General features: G+C 44.9%; 1 protein-coding gene across 2 annotated transcripts in view; it reads left to right on the forward strand.

The window, feature by feature from the left end:
• LOC126541732 (NBAS subunit of NRZ tethering complex-like) overlaps positions 1 to 17,490 on the forward strand; it is a 118,570-nt gene that overhangs the window by 82,687 nt on the left and 18,393 nt on the right. For both annotated transcript variants that reach the window (XR_008614816.1, XM_055076888.1), the window contains exons 42-48: positions 477 to 667; positions 4,664 to 4,774; positions 6,802 to 7,049; positions 8,574 to 8,692; positions 9,494 to 9,583; positions 13,630 to 13,743; positions 16,833 to 16,915. Coding sequence is in view for 1 of the 2 variants with exons in the window: in XM_055076888.1 (XP_054932863.1) it covers positions 477 to 667; positions 4,664 to 4,774; positions 6,802 to 7,049; positions 8,574 to 8,692; positions 9,494 to 9,583; positions 13,630 to 13,743; positions 16,833 to 16,915 (956 nt within the window). In the remaining variant the exon portion in view is untranslated. The remainder of the gene's footprint in view (positions 1 to 476; positions 668 to 4,663; positions 4,775 to 6,801; positions 7,050 to 8,573; positions 8,693 to 9,493; positions 9,584 to 13,629; positions 13,744 to 16,832; positions 16,916 to 17,490) is intronic.

A 17,490-nucleotide genomic window follows, 5' to 3' on the forward strand; every position in this document is an offset into this window, starting at 1 on the left:
TTGACTTTTAAGTAATCTTGGAAGGGAAATGTTGAAGCCATATTGCCCTTGTAGTCCTACATATAACATGCTGGTGCCCCTCGCTGAGTACTTAAATTGTTCATTGCTTAAAGTGCACTTAATTTGATTGTACATATTTGTGGCTTGGTAAGCATTTCGTATGTTGTCAGCATGCCAACTAGATTTGTCTAAAAAAGAAACAAAGCAAAAGTGTACCATGCGAAAAGCATGGGTGCATATTATCGATGTACCTTCTTGCCGGTGGAAAGGGAACCATATGCCCATAGATTGTAAAATTAGCTTCCTGAGCAATTTAATAAATTATCATATGACAGGGAATGAGAAAATTTTATTTAAATACAACATATATCCACTAATTATACTCATAGCTATGGTCACATTATACACCGATAGTTTGCTCTATAATTGTAACATTGATTTACTTTGTGCCTGAGTTCTTTTCTCTTTTCTTGTAGGTTTCAAGCAAGAGCCATGACGCCCTTACCGATGGTGCACACATTTGCGCAACGATTGCCTCGAGGTTTTGCCAAATGCAGGCAGACCTGGCTCAAGCCGAGCTGCTGAAAAAGCAGGGCGGAAGCATTGATGTGGAGCGTTTTACTGAGGACAATCGCTACAAGGCAGAAACAATCCTTGGGATGGCTCTGTGAGTGGCATTTCCTCATCACCCCCTGCGTTGTGACACTGGCCAATCTTGTAGTGTGAAGTTATGGGTAGTACAGGCCTGACAGGCTGTCAGTAAAAACACTCGCCAGCCTTTGTTCAATAAAAATGCAGAATTTGTTCAGTATTTGGGATAACATCTTGTGATAGCCACCTCGAGCATTGTGAACAAACTTCATTCATTCATTCATTCATTCATTATTAAAGTCCAAGCAGCTGCGCTTGCGCATGTATGCTTTCATGTCTCTGTCATGTTCAGTAACTCCTACATGTATGTGAATTGTGCTCTGGATCCTTGTTTTATACTGCTGTAAAGTGTGCATAGAGCTGCCATATCATGCCATTCAAACTCAGAAAATAAGGAGCAGGAGAATTCCTGGTTGATCGCATGATTTTAGCTCTGGGACTTGTAGCTTAAAGTACTATACTGCAAAATGGAGGTCTCGTCTGCTGTGTGCCATATAAGCATGTTTACTTATGTAACACCCGCCTGTCTCCCTTTCCTAGTTTGTCTTTGTTTGTTTGTTTTTTTCCTTCTCCCCATTTCCCAATAATCTTGGTGCACTATCGCCCTTATGCAATCCCATCTCATAGCTATCTGTTGGCGCTGTGTGCTGTATCATAACTGCTACGCAGAATATTGAAATATTGAGGGCCCACCGTGAAAGCTATTGTTCAGTATTCTGCATTGTTTTCACTGTTGCCATCAGTAATTGAGCTTGCTTTGGCATAAGTGTTGATGTGGGTCTCCTTGGCTGAAACATATTCCTTTCCGAAAAGGTGCAGTGTCTAATATAGAGTGTGGGCCGTATGCAAAGACAGACGTTATACAATTAAATACAGTAATGCAAAAATCAGCCTTTGAAAAAATGACACATGTGTGTCATTTAGTGTCACTGATATTGTAATGCTTACTGTAATCAAAAAGAAAAATACTGTATGTGCACTCCACTAAAATGAGATCTTAATCAAACTGCAGTCAGTCAGGCAGATTCTCTATGTCATCTTTACGAGATCAGCACATTGACTGGTCTTGCTCGCATTGTGTCACAAGTTGCTATTACCTCCACGAAATCTGGCTCATCTCTTCACAGAAATTTGCTAATGTGCAATCTGCTAGTCACTGCATGCTGCTGTGATTGCATTTTATCTTTTGCTCTCTTCACACCACCCTACTTAATGTGAATCTGCCATTAAGGAAGAATAGTTAGTTCATTCCATACCGCTGTATTCATTGTTCTTTGCCCTGAAATTCCACCTTAAGATTTCTGAGTACAGGAAAGCACCACTTATCAACAAGAGTAATTGCTGTGCTTCAATAGTGCTGCTATGCAGTTCCTGCCATGAGGAGCTGTTTGAGAAATGGTTTTTGCTCCAGCCTTTTGGGTAGAGGCTAAAAGTGACTGATTAGCAAATTTGCATTCAAAAGAGCACTACACTACCGTATTTACCCGCATAATTTGCGCCCCTCGCATAATTTGTGCACTCCAAATATTCAGCCAGCTTTACAAAAAAAAAATTTTTACTCGCATATTTTGCGCTCTCCGTCCCGCCCAAGCCAGCTCGCCGGCGTGCGTGCACGGAGAGACTTTGGACGGCTGCACCCCTCACCGCACAGGCGAGTGCAGTCATACACAAGACAGCCCATCTTGTGTATGACTGCACTGAGTGCAAAGTCCCTTCTTCCGAGGACTTCGTTCTTTTCTCCGGAAGCCCGCAAAGTACGGTCCCTAGAATATTATATTCTAGGGACCGTACCTGAACACGCGAACCTATTCACGGGTTGTCAGAACCACTTGAGCGTTTGCCTCCCTCTATCTCCCCTTCGTCTTGTGTGAGTGCAAAGTCCCTTCTTCCAAGGACTTCGTTCTTTTCTCCGGAAGCCCGCAAACTACGGTCTCTAGAATATTATATTCTAGGGACCGTACCCGAACACATGAACCTGTTGACGGGTTGTCAGAACCGCTTGAGCGTGTGCCTCCCTCTATCTCCCCTTCTCTCCCGCCATGAGAATGCATGCACGCGACACGGCACAGACTATTTTCTCCATTGGAGGCGTGCAAGGGCCAGTCATGCCAACTTTTCTCCCTTGTTGCCCCTCGTTCTCTGCGTACACGCTGCAGCGCATCTTTGGTTGATTTCAGAAGCTTAGGTTTCACCATCAGCCAGTCGCGTTCTCGCCGTTCACTTGCGATGGGCTACAATAACTATATGGTGAAATTCAAGCTCGCTGTTATAGAGTTCGCCAAAGAAAACGGGAGCCGTGCCACCGCCAAGCATTTCAGCATGAATGAGAGTCATATTCAGTACTGGAGAAAGCAGAAGAGTTCACTTGTAAATACAAGACCTGGAAGGAGAGCGTTCCAAGGACCGAAGCAAGGAAAGTTTCCTGCCGTTCAAGAAGACCTTTTGAAATATGTGCGAGAGCTTACGTCCTCCGGTGTGACCGTGTCGTGCGAGATGCTGCAGTTCAAGGCAAGAAAGCTGGCACAGGAGAAAGGGGTCCCTGCTGCGACGTTCAAGGCAAGCAGAGCGTAGGTGACGTGCTTCATGAGATGCCATCAGCTGTCTCTCAGACGGAGAACAACCCTTTGCCAGAGGTTGCCACATGATTATGAGGAGAAGGTTGTTCTGTTATACCGTTTTGTGATTGAGGTACGCAAAACTGGAAACTTTGACATGTCCCAGATTTGGAACGCGGACGAAACCCCGTTGACCTTTGATATTCCACCTAACTTAACAGTGAGCGAGAAAGGTGTCTCATCCGTTCCTATAAAGATAAATGGCTGTGAGAAGTGACGCTGCACGGTTATGCTTGCCGCGACAGCTGATGGCCAAAAACTACCGCCGTTCGTGATCTTCAAGAGGAAGACATTGCCCAAATTGAAGGCTAAAAGCCTTATTCACATCCATGCCCAAGAAGAAGGCTGGATGAATGAAGACCTGATGAACGACTGGCTCAACACTGTCTGGGTTAAATGACCAGGGCCTTACTGCGTCTGCCATCGCTGCTGGTGCTCGACAGTTTCAAAGGCCACCTCATGGACAGCGTAATGGAGAAGTTGCAGGACATGAGGACCAACCTGGCTATTGTCCCGGGTGGACTAACATCTGTTCTGCGGCCCTTGGATGTCTCCGTAAATAAACCCTTCAAGGACTATGCGCGCAAGGTGTATGTGGAATGGATGGTCAGCGGAGAACATGGGCTCACTCCCACTGGCAGAATAAAGAGACCGCCACCAGAAACGGTCTGCGAGGGGATACTCGCTGTGTGGGACCTGGTTTCTCCCAGTATTGTCGAGAACAGCTTCAAGAAGACGAGGCTGTTGAACACGCTCGACGGAACCGAGGACGATGTGCTTCGGGAGGGCGGTGACAGTGGCCGCGACGATGGTTCCCAATTGGACCTCTCGACCAGTGCTTGCGACTAGACAGTGTATGACCATGACCGGATCTGGCTGGTTAAAGTATGCACTAATTCTGTTAAATAAACAAGTACCCTTCATTTGTGCTATAATCTTTTTTTTATGTATACACCGCGCGCGTTACTACATATTGCACATTATTTTGGGTGTTTTCGGGAAATCTCCACGTAATTTGTGCACCCCCTTTTCAGAACTCTAAAATCACAAAGAAAAGTTAGCAAATTATGCAAGTAAATACAGCACATCTTTTCACATCTTTGTTTTTAGGGAGTGAAGAAGCGTGTCATACTGATATGATGTTATCCTCCTTTCATGTGACCGAGGGGTGGCAGGGTGATGTAGATTTGTTTTCAACTCTTACTTATGGGTAGGTAAATGTCGTATTTGGGCCCACATTGAATGGCTATCTCTGTCTCATTTTTTTCATTACTCCGTATACTTGGGAAGGTAGGCAGTCTTTTCTGTAGCACCAGAGGGCATGCATTGCAAACTTGTGGGCTGTAGTTTCCCGCTTTACTTTGCTAAGTTGCTTTCTATTATTTTCTTGTAAACAGCACACTGGACCAGGAAGCCTTGGAAGCAGCTGTCTCCCTAGGAAGGCGCTATGACATTCCCGCATGGGATATTTATATATGCCATTTGGAATTTCTATTTTCTGAAGGATGGTAAGGTTTTATTTAATCTTTCTGACTTTCTACTTCTCTTAGGCCGTGTGCACTTAGTGAACCTTCCTTGAGTGCTGCTTGATCAGCAGTGAATCTGCTGCCTCAGTTGTCACTAAGCAGCGTTTTCCCCATGAATTATGAAGCAGTATGTTTACCATATGCCGCATTTATTTAGTCTTAGTGTTTGGGCCAGATGGGCAACAGCACCAATTTCAGTGGGCCTCTTCGATTTTCCACTTCTGGCTACCCGTGGGCTGCCAGAGCCAGCCAGAGCGCCTTCGTTTTTCTCGGATCGCTCCACCTACCGTGCAACACACTACGCTGCGCATTCGTTTTACTTGGGCTGGACAGTTCTGGCTACCCGCGGGCTGCCAGAAGCAGCCAGGACGATTTTGGTCTGGCTGCTCTCTGGATGTTCTCTGGCTAGCAAACTGCAAAAAGAGACGATGAGCGCTCGCCACCATCTTTGTGGGGACTTGACAGATTGTAACACAGTCGCTTGAGGACTTTTACCTCGCTCAGCCAACTGCATGGCTACAGTTACCTTCGGATTTCCTTACCTCCAGCGTGATCTTCCTGAGGTTCTAATGCACTGTTCCACCTTGCAAGAAGGTGATACGAGCGGCGGCGAACCATTTCAAGCTTTTTGTGTGTCTGTGTCCTGTGTGCGTGTCCTGTGAAGGGTTTTTAATCCCGGCCATGAACAGTGCGTCACATTGTCGTGTGTGCATGCTAGCTGCATCGTGTTACGCGCAAGTTGTGGACGCTCATTCCCACACATTGCAGTGCCTTTTCAGTTCATCTTTCTCTAGTGGTATCCCTTTTCAAGCCTCTCGCATATATGCGGTGATATCTCCTTTTTTTCTGCTGTTAGTGAAGGTGTTGCAGCTATGCCACTGTTCGCTCTGTCTCTTCGTCGTATGTGTGGGTGGCAGCTCGAAACCAATGTGTTCTAACTAGGCCATTGATGTTAAAAGAATACACTGGTTGAGTAATCACTAGACGTACATTAGTTTATCGTTGTCATGATCGCGACCAATACTGTTTTTCGTGTGAAACTTTTCGCTGGTCACAGGCGGCATGCATTTTCATATGCCAGCTGCATCACCAGCTCATTCAGAACAGGGGCAGAAGAGAAGCACCATCAGCCGAAACAAACTTTCTGAAATCGAAGCCCAAGCAGGTGGGCACGAAATTTTATGCGTATACATAAGACGCACCCAATATCCTGCTTTTACATGTATTGTCAAATGATGACAAAATGCCAAGTCATCAATGTTTGCTGTGGGTGATGTGATTGCTGTGAGCAGGCATCCTCGAGCGATACAATACAATCAATTAGGCACGATTTCGCGTCATGCATCGGTTGTGTCGGAGGCCATTTGCTGCACTGTGCAAAGTGAGGTGCCCTGTGCGCGTCCTGTTCAGAGTCCTGCGAAATCTCGCGAAGGTGATCATATCCCCGAGTGCAACCATATATTTTCAAGCTGGCAACGCATGCCCGACTACGCCAACAGCCCGCCGGTCTTGCCGGCCACGGCCACGCTGGTAGCTTGTTTATGTTACTCCCGTGGCCAGCTGTCCTGGCGTTCGGTTTTGCAAACTTCAGGCAACTTCGGGTTGTCTTGGGATCCCAGCCCACGTGACTTCCTGTTAGGACCGAAACTAGCTGGCTGCCATGCTGCCAGAACTCTGAAAATCGAAGAGGCTCAATGTTTAATAAATAATTTCCAACATCTAGAAATCTCAATTACAAGAGTCAGTAGCCGTATCAAGTAGAATAACGGCAAACTATCGCTAGTCTTGGAACTTCGCTTCAGGCATCAGGCCTTGGACTTAATGTAATTCAAACCTAATGTAGCTATTGGGAAAGATAAAGGCAAACAAACTGGATTGTTCTTATTTCACTTTACTTCATGATTAGCGTTGTCTTTAACTGGGACATGTGTTGCTTTGCTGTCTTGTTGGATCAAGTTTTTCATGAGCTTTGCTCGAAACAATGTGACAAGGCTGAAAACTTTGCGCAGCGACGTGGCTGATATTGAACAGCGCCTTCTCACTGGCGGCATGCTGGAAGCCCTACTTTCCAGCCCCGAGTCCCTCAGGGAACAGCTATTTAGCCGCATCTACCCATCACTCAATGGATCTGACCATGAGGTCATGAGGTTTTTCTACAAGCTGCTTGATATCTGTGGTCGCACTGTCACCGACAACTTGGGTCTCAAACCATCCGACCACCTCATGCTCCTGGAGAGGCTTCAGTCAGCATGCCCTCGTACGTAGGCTAATTTATGACTGCCCTTTCCTTCTTTACAGAAAACAGCAATTTAGAGTTTGTTGCATAGTATTCGTGATCTCAGTGCATCTGTAACAGTCATAAGGATTGATCCACATTTGCAGAGTTCATAGGATGCATGGATACTAGATTACAGGCCTGTGCAGCCAGTGAAATTATTGCCAAAGTTTTCATGTTTTGGGCTGCTTGTAAGTATTCAAAAAATATTTTGACAGTTGTGTGCAGGGTGGAAGAGCTTATGCAGTGGAACTTTGAGAAAGACTACTATATTTTGCAGGCACACTGCTGCAGATAAGGCAGCAGCAGCACCTTTAGCTCGCTACACATGACTGCTCAACTAAAAATTGGGCAGGTTTTGCACAAAATTGCACCGTATTGCGTCATATCAAACATATTCTTTGTGTGCGACTGCGAACTCTGGCACAGGCACAGATTTTTTTTCCCAAGCATCAGGTTGTGATACAGTCGAATCTCGATAACTCGAACTCGAAGGAGCCTGAGGTCAGGACTGGGCCTCCACTGCTACTTTCCTCTGTGTGCTTGCGTGTTTCTTCCTTCGTCTGCTGACAGATCGGCACTGTATTAACCTTCTTTGTCCTGCGTTCTTAACGCAACTCATGTCTTATTAAGATGTGAAGCCATTGCTGCTGATTCTAATCATGTTGGTGTGCTCCCTTCTGTTGCGGCGTCGCCACATTCTAAAGACAAACAGAATGAGGTACTGGGTGTCGCCTTTATGTCCTTGTATTCAGGGTCTGTCTTGTGTCATACAGAATCGGATATTGCGGACTGTCTCCAACAATCTTTCCATTGGGACGTCTTGGTTTAGACACGTCATTGTAAAAAAACAAGCGCGAATGAGACTGACTAAGCCAACCAAAACAAGCGCGAGCGAGAGCTGACACAAGCAGACAATAGTGCGAAACAAACTGTCTGGCTGAGCCAGATGCGGGTACGAATAGTGGGGTCAGGCTTCAGTTTCCAGTTTCCTGCGAATACGTCACTGTAGGGGCCACTCTTGTTGGTCCCCTCCTTTCGCAGCTCGCTTGCCACTGCAGCGAGCCACGAAAAATCGGCCCAGGGCTGACGCCTCCCGTGGCTGGGGCATTACGGCACAACGCAGAAAGGCGACCTTGCCATTCGAGAAATCAAAAACTTCCCGCCGCTTTTCTTGGGGGTTTCTCCTAAGCCTTTCCACTATGGCGGGGTCAGAGCAATGCTGGTTGGAGGCGCCTCCACGTGATTTGGCATGCTGCTGAGGGCATTGTCATTTGAATTAACTGTCACAAATGCTTGCAAGCTCGAATTACCAGGCATTTTCACCCATTGGAACCACATAACTTTGAAGGGAGCACAGTGTCAGTCCAAATAAACTGCAAGTTCGAATTAAGCATGTTCGAATTAACGAGATTTAACTGTAGTTCAACAAATTTGTTAGTTAAGATGATGGGCAGCTTTAACCTTCCTTTCCGCTGACACCATATGTCTTGTGTGCCTCTTCAGAAATAGACTACAAGGCCTTACTCGAGCCAGGACATTCACCTCTTGTCGTCCTGAGTCCATTTGTGAACAAAGACACAGTTCAGGCCATTTCAGAATTGGCTCCCAGCATTCCCTGCCACGTGAGTATCCTGCTGTATTAATTGATTACCAGTCTTATTACTAAAATCTCTATGGGTTGTAGCACTTGTAGTGTGGTGAAAATGAACCAGCAGTGTTTACAAACACTTCCTATTTTCTACCACTGCTTAAATACAGAACTTAATCTGTTTAGAGAGAGAATTCTTGACAAAAACTAAAGGAGCACCTACAGTACTATATTTTCTATATGAGCAGTGCACAATATGAATCATATGTCACTTATGTGATGGGGAAGCAAATGTTAGGGTCTCAAAGGTTTGAAAAACAAGAAAATAAAAAAGAGCCTGCAGGTTCTTTTTTTTTTTTTTTATCCACAGCACAGTCACAGTCAGTGATGGCAATGGGACCTTATCAGACCTTGTGTGAACTTTGTGACACCTGTTCACTTGTGCGCCAAGCTTAAGCAGCCGATTTTGGTGATATTTTGTGCTTGCTACACCATTTCAAGCAAGTATGCGCCAATTTGGACAGCTCGTTTCTGTTGTAGCCACCACCCTGCATCATTTTGAGCCAGGAAAGAGCCCGTTACAGCTATTGAAGTTTAACATCTTCTCCTATCCTGCTTTTCATCACACGTAACAAAGATCTATATGGAATAGCGATACTAGCAGCATTGCTAAGACAGCTTGGGATCAAGTTTCTGTAAGTAATGTAGAAAGAGTAGGAAGACGCTCACTTCTTAGTCTAATACAGAAGAGCTTATGTCTGTCTTGGCCTTGAGACAAGTCCAGTGCTGGCGAAAATTCTGTTGTAACAGCTGTTTTCCATTACTGCTTTTCCAGGATGGCAGCCACCTGACGTCCTCCTCAATTTATTGCACATGGGCTTCCAAACTTTTCCTGTCGAAGGGAGGAGAAACAGTGCTAACAACGGTAATTTAGTAATCTGGATAATGTACCCATTCACTTTAAGGGACACATCAATTAAGTTTAAAGTACACTTGTCCTAGGTCCCCCCTACGTAATACCCTCGCAGGACGACCCTTAGGGTACTTTGAATACATGGACAGATTGAAGGACCACATTATTGTCTGTAACATTTCGGAGGTCTTGCTTGCATTATCAGGTGACATTTTCACGTTCAAGCCTAATGTGTTAAAGAAGGAATAAAAACAAGGCAAAATGTCTACTTGTGGGGGATGTCCTCCGTGCTCTTGGGACAAAGAAACGAAAACACAGTAGTGCAAACAATCACAAGGGCATTTATTGCACCTTTCATAGATCAATGCCTGCTAGCCGAGTTGCTACCCACAAAACATGCTGATGGGCGCGCGGCAAATCTATAAGTCCGACTCACCGCGACCGGATAACGAGCGAATATGTTCGCCCCATGTTGGATCCCAACGCCTGGTGGTTCGCGCGTACGGTCACGCGAACGGTGGCGCGCTCGAGGGCGGCCACGCGAGACGGTCTCGCAGAAGCATGGATCGGCGCACGCGCGGCACGGCACATCCGCACTGCTTGCTGTCCCGAATCAAAGAGGGAGCGCCTTGTCTTGCCCGCACCGAAGTAACCCCGCAGCAGCGCGACACTCGCGCCATCTCTCACACTGCGCTTGTACCACTCCGACCGCCGCGGGCGCCAGGCCACGTGGCGAAGCCGCACTGCAGGAGCTATGCGGGAAAACAAGATATCAGGGGACGCGTGAGAGTCGCGCATCCCCACAACTATAAGGTGTACAACACATCAAATGCATCTGACTGCTACAATGGCTCTAAGGCTATGAAATTCTGCTTATGAGCCCAAGGTCACAAGTTTGATCCCCAGCTGCATCAGCCATATTCCTGTGAGGGCGGAATGCAAGGAACACTCATGTTCTTAGATTCAGATGAACATTAAAGAGCACAAGGGGGTGAACATTAATCAAGAGCCTCCCCGTTAGAGTCAATGAGAAAAACGAGAACAAGGTAAAAGCGGGAGCCAACATTTCGACAAGTGGACTTGTCTTCTTCAAGGCGACATATGGTTTCCTCAGGACAGTATGTATAGGTAGGGTTCTTCTAAATGGGAGAGGGGGGCGGGTGAGACAACGACTGAAGGTGTGTTAGCGGCGAAAGTGTACAATTGTGAATAAATGGGTGCTATGCACACTGCCAGTGACACGGCCGTGTGTCAGCCGGCGTGTCAACCGCCATGTGCACAGCACCCCTCTATATCTGCTTTTCTGGAGGTCAGTGGGCTATTGTCTCTCTGAAAGAAGTAATAAAAGGAGTGGCAGAAAACTTTGCTCGTGAAAAAAAATTACTGAAATGGAATATACAGTTAAACCTCGAAATGCGAACTTCAATATAACGAAATTCTCGATATAACAAAGTATTTATCTTTTCATAACATCTTGTCCATAGAACACCGTGTATTTAAAACTTTAATATAACAAAGTGTTTTGTATGCGATTTCAGTAAAACGAAATTTCACTGCCACCGCAAAGGAATGACGAGACAATAAATGGGAATTTCCGCAGACGGACGCAGATGGTCAAATGATTGAATTACGAGCAGGTGCTTGCAAACGCACCTCTCAAATCGCGCGGAGCGACCGCTAAAGTTGAGTCGCATCATTTTCCGCATAAAGTCCAAGTGCAATTAGATTCTATCGCGCCCCATGCACTGTGTGCTTAAGGTGCAAGTGGAAGTGTGTGAGGGTGATACAAGAAAGGTGGTGGCTTCACGGGTGCTGCCTTGCTGCTCGAACAAAGGCAAAGAGGGGGAGGGGAGCGAACTCAAGGTAACGCGATCAAGCGTGCGCGAGGCGGATGGGAGGGGGGGGGGGGAGTTGCAGAGTGGAGGGTAAGGTGGCGCGCGTCTCGACCGTGGCTGTGCATGGCTGTAAGCGCGGTTGAGGGCATGCACAGCCATGCAACCGGCTTTAAGGTACATCTTTGTCCGATATTATCGGCACGCAGCCAATCGTCGTTAGACGCCGGGCGCATCGGAGCGCACTGGCCGCATCCGATTGCGTTGCCGGTGCAATTGCATCGAACCATCCGTTGAACTGTAGATGATGTTGTCCTCGCCAACGTGACATAATGTGTGCACGCGTTCACACTACGTCGGATTATATTTAGGCCTTTAGAGGCAATCTGCCGCGTGTGCAAATAGTGGGCGTGCCGAGAGGGCATGGCACCTTCTGAGCTGTCTTCATGCGCATTTCAGTATTGGAGGTTGCGTAATCTCGAGTTTAGGTGACCCCTTGGAACGAGAGGCAGATGAAGCATTCGCTCTCCTCTGCCAGCGTTTTTCATGATAGCGCCGTCACTGTGCGGGTGACGCTATCAGCCGGGGGGGCAGAGTGCACGTGAAAGCGTGGCTGGCTCCGCCAATGTGAAGATATGGTCAACGTATGTGGCATGAAACCGTATCATTCATCGCCGACTCCCAAATTTGCCAAAATAAGTTGTTTTCTCATTCAAGTTTGCCTTTTTTACTTACCCGATAATTCGGAAAATTCTGCGGTCCCTTTCCGTGTAAGAAAACTCGATCAGCGACTGTACTTATTCACATTACAGGTCAAATTTTAATACAACGAAATTTCGATATAACGAAGCAAATTGACGATTCTACCGACTTCATTATATCCAGGTTTAACTGTATAAATAAAAGAAAAAGAAAGAAGGGAGGGAAAAAAAAGCACTAAGCAACCAAATGAAAACAATTAATTGTTGTTGCCTATAGCTTGCAGTTTAGCATAGTGAATAGATTCCAAAGCTAACTTTGAAACGTCCATTGGTTGCAACGTCTTGAACTTATGGATAACGTATGATTATCTGTATTTTCTTTCTCATTCAGAATGGAAATTTGACTGTAAGATGTAAAGTTTAAGTTCGTCAGAGTTATGACCTGGTTGGTTAAAATGCTCGGCGACGGCTTTGGGAAGCTATTTAGTTGTGTCTGCACGATGTCTGCTTAACCTGACATTCATTGAGTGTCCCGTTTCACCGATATATTGTTTCTTACAGAAGGAACCTTCAAACATATAAATCGCATCTGAACTTATACACGTAAAGCTAGTTTTCACTTCGTGTATATAACTGTTTGCAGTGCTTTTAATTTTAATGTCACTTTGAAGGTGCCTGCAGGTTTTGCACCTGGAGCAACAACACGCTTTTATTACAAGGGAATGATATTGGCTGACTTTTGCGTGCACTAACACGTCTTTCAAGTTTCTGTTGCAGCGATAGGCAACCCTTGGTACATCCGGGAACGCTTTCCTCAGGTGCTCGTTAGTTGATAATGTTGGGTGGTATTTTCGTAGGATGTTGTTTATGTTTGGGAGGGCATTCGAATATTTTGTTATAAAGGCTGGCGATCTGCCAGATTCTGGTGTAGGCTGTTTCTTAGCTAATTCCGACCGCCTATCGAATCTTGACGTAACGCCATAAGCTCTGTCGAGAGCGACTCATGGATAGTTTCATTCTGTTATCGTTGCTTTAACGTCATTTAGATGGTGGATATAATTGTTGTCTTCGCTGCAGATTCTTCTTATTCATTTCGCTTGTCCGACAAAAATTCCTTGCTTGCAATGTCGCGGGTGATGACTGTTGTAGCCTGAATATTGCTGGCTATCCGTAGTGTTTCGGCAAAGTGTACTTCTCAGTTCCCAATGTTGTTCTCAGTTTGAGAACTGAGAACAACTGAACAAACTGAGAACAATGCTTTACTGGGAGCCTTATGAGGACCCCCTCCCCCCCATATTAATCAATTGATTGATCAATCACTCAATCAATAAATCTGTTAATCATTAGATAAACCAGTCAGCCAAACATGTTTAATGCCGTGCTGGTGGCTCATGGAGCTATTGTTTCGTATTGATTGTATTGCTCGGCTCATATTGTTTCACAAACTTCATCTGTTATGACTCTTTCTTTTTTTGCTCTCTCTCTAATAAGACCTTTTCGTAATTTTTTCTTGCTCACTTTTCAGACTGAGTGGACAAAGCACTTTGACAAATGCCGGGGATACCTTGAGAACCTGTCTCCATCCGATCTTGTGACGTTTGCAGAATCAGTCGCATTTGACAAGGTGTCGCTTGAACGCGTAAGTTTGTGCTTTTACTGATGTGTCGTCCTGTATGCCACTGACTCAAAGAGGGCAGATTCTCTTGGCACATTTATTTGAGTATGTTGAGGCTGCAAGTGGTTTCACATGGCTTGTTGAGAACATCTAATTGTTTTAAACTTTGTTGTGGTGCAAGGCCGAACACGCTTAGTAAAAGCAACTTGTTACATTTTAGTCCTGTATAACTTCAACAACTCCTCTACTTTATATTTAAGGCAATAGTAGCTGACATAATGCCGAAAGGGCATCATTGTTAATGAAATATAGTTTGTAAGCATTCATGCTGAATTTAGCCTGTTATTAGTGCTTGAATACTAGTGATGTCTTTTCAGTGCAGGCAATCCTGTGCAACACTTTTGTGTGTCCAGGGTATGTGCATGGTCTGTGAAAGTTTGGTTGTTCAGCTCTTTTAAGAAAGGGTCAAAGCAACCTCCTCTATTCTTTAATATCTCTCAAAAATGTTCTGCTAAAATTCAGTGACAAACTGACATACACCAGTTTAGTTCATACTAGTGTTGCGGAATGGGTGCCCCCATTCCATTCCAATTCCATTCCGGAGAATTAGAACTTGCTGCAATTCCATTTCTTTCAATTCCTCAGAAGGAAAAACTTAGCCCATTCCCACTCCAGGAATGGCCGGGCATTTCATTTCCATTCCTGTAATTCCTCAGCGTAGGAAAGGCATCTTGCTAGTTTTATCAAGTTATCAATGAATGCACCATAAAGCTAATGTCATCAGATGCATTAAGAACTGCAAAAGTACGCAAAACATGTTACCAAGGTCAAGTGATAGTAGCTTGGTGACATATCTCGTGCAGTACAACCACCCTATTATTCGCATAGGGGCAGTTCTCCTGCTAGCTATAGTATTTGCATGGTCAGCATGTTTTATCGGCTTGTGATGTTTTAATATTGCTTAAGCGTAAATATGTTAATGCTAAAATGACGACACAGCGTATTTTTGCTTAGGTGTCCTCGTGATTTTTAAACACTGCAATAAAGGTCGCAAGCAGTGCAAGGTGCAAAAAGAAGCTTTATTTTGGTCTTATTGCAACAACATGTCATGAGCTAAATGGACGCTTCACCATTTAGTTTTGCAAACCTGAAGGGTAAATAACGGCTGCTTCAGCGGTTAGTTCTATAAACAAAAAAAGTGAGATAAAAGAATTGTCTTCTACCTATGTGTTGCACTTCACAAACATGAGCTGCTCGAAAGAGGTGCTTGACAGCCAATTTCGCTTCGCTCTCATTATCAGGCATGCTGTAGAAAACACGCGTTCCATGTCAGCTGACGTCGCATTCACAGTGAAAACTCCCCTTGGTGGGAAAGCAAGGGAAAGCGGCTAGCGTTTGCTTTCCAAAAGGTCAGGGGCTTAACTGTGTCCTCGCAAGTTTTCTCTGTAACATAATGAGAAATTTCCCCTGAAATGGATCCAGGCATATTGTCTGGGTGGGAATTTTCATTTTTCCTGGTGTTTTTAAACATCAGTCTGCTTGGCCTTGCTTCAGAGTCCGCATTCACGATGGTGCTGGCGCTATCCTGCCCTAACAAAAGGGGCCCCCTCCCAGCACAGCAGAACGCATCTGCTCGACTGTTGTAGCTAAACACCAAGAATACTTATGCTGTGGGTCTAGAAGGACACCCATCAAAAAAAACAGGGTCAGTCCACGTGCTTGCAAACCACTTCTCCAGGCTATGCTGTAGGCTTTCAGCAGGCTCTTTGCAAAGAAGTGTGCCTTTGCTTAGGATTTCCTCGATATTTCGCAATGCTGGAAGCGAAAGCCCGGCTGTCTCGTGGCTTTTCTGCAGCAACTCCATGGCTTCCTCTACAGTGGAGAGAAGCTCAGCCAAGTCTGGCACCAGCCTCAGTTCATATTTAGACAGTTTAGCCTTCTTGCATGTGTGCAGAGTTTCTGTTGTGCCTGGATGACTTGAACAAGTAGTAATGAGCTTTCTCATCATTCACAGCTGCGAGTTCCACCTCATCATGTTGTGAGATTCCAAATGTAGACTGGCCACATTCAACACTTCTTCCATGTCGGCAGTGCTCTTGTGTATAGATGCAATGATGGCATCGCATTTTTGTACGACTTGAGTCCTAAAATAAAGCGAGGACGACAATTAGTGAATATTGCCACTGCAAGTACAGGTAGCACAAACAGAAAAATTGCAATGCAGTAGAGTTTCAGAAAGAGAATGATGGCGTATGTAATCGTACGATATTGCACTCGACGACACACTGACACTCTTCAAAACTTCATTAGACAAAATAAAGTGGGGACAGACATAGCCGTTTTCTCGAGCCCTACGTTAAATTTAGTGCACATTAATGCATAGACTGCACCTTCCTGTTCTTTAAGAGTGAATGTCGTGCACATAGTGCCATAGCTACGGCACTACGGCTGGTATTATCTTAATGAAATGGGCTTCTTAATTCAAATAAACATACTAGCAGCAGACGTAGTTCCTCACGACGGATACCAACGGCATAGAGCCGCGGTTACATGAAAAACTTCAGAGCAACTCAGTATATAAGGACAAAATTGTAGCAGATGCGTTGCTCATAAATGTACCATGCTTGTAATCAGCCAAACCATTTTAGAAATACTGCTTTATTGTTATATTTGAGCCCCTGACTTACTGATGTTTGAAGATGGGCTGGTTGGTTCTTCAGCATATTTTGACAAGAAGCAGTGCATAGACGAAAAAGTACTATATTTTCGGAAAGAGACATAATTCCATTGCCATTCCATTCCTCCAAGCATTGTCACCATTCCATTCCGGGGTCGTCTAAACATGGAATGATTCCGGAGTCATTCCAATTCCGCAGTATTAACTCTGCAACACTAGTTAGCGATATCATTTTTATTTTTTTCTCATAGTTCATCAACCATTGGCTATGGTTGATGCCCTAACCAATCTGTGCTCTGTGAACTTGATCTGTTTTCAAACATGGTACTCAATTCAAGGAAACTGAGCCCTTTGCATTGTTTGTGGGCATACAATTTTTCTGTAGTAGTATCACAGTCAGATGAACTGCTGCTTATGGCCACATTTTTACATGCAGGTGAGCCGACGAATACGTCTGGATGTGGTGAGACAGTGTCTAAAACTTGCGAAGCAATATCAAATCGAGAAAACATCCAAAATGTAAGTTTAAGTTCACTTTTCTTGGAATGACAGCTAATGCAACTTTCCAGCTTTTGGTTTTGACATCTTTGGATGTTTACATCAAAACCTGCAAGCCCTGCAATTGCAAATATATTGTAGAAGTATGTGACGATAATGGATATATATAGCAAGTGCCAGATTATAAATATAGTGCTCCTAAGATCTAATAGTTGACATTAGGTGTTCAAAGTGTGTGTTATTTTTACTGCACCTAAAAGAAAGAAAATTACAATAAGATACTGAGTAGCCAAGAATTGAGCAGCAAGAGCTAAAGGGCCCCTCACCTGGTCTGGCCATTTTGAGCTGACAAGCACCGTGCATATAATGTGCGCTAACAATCATGTCTGCTAAGCATTATATCTCTGTGGCTGTGGAAAGAGCTTAAATTTGAAGCCAAACCCCATTTACCCTTTTCCTACCGGGCGCCGCGCTCCCACCCGGCGAGTCAACATATATCACACAAGTGCACAGTGTCATGATGTTGCTCATAGTGGCACATGACTTTGAGAACTATTCAGGCCAACAGCGGATATTTGTTCGATCTGTTGCTTCAA

Source organism: Dermacentor andersoni, chromosome 2 (assembly GCF_023375885.2).
Source record: "Dermacentor andersoni chromosome 2, qqDerAnde1_hic_scaffold, whole genome shotgun sequence".
Lineage (NCBI taxonomy): Eukaryota > Metazoa > Arthropoda > Arachnida > Ixodida > Ixodidae > Dermacentor > Dermacentor andersoni.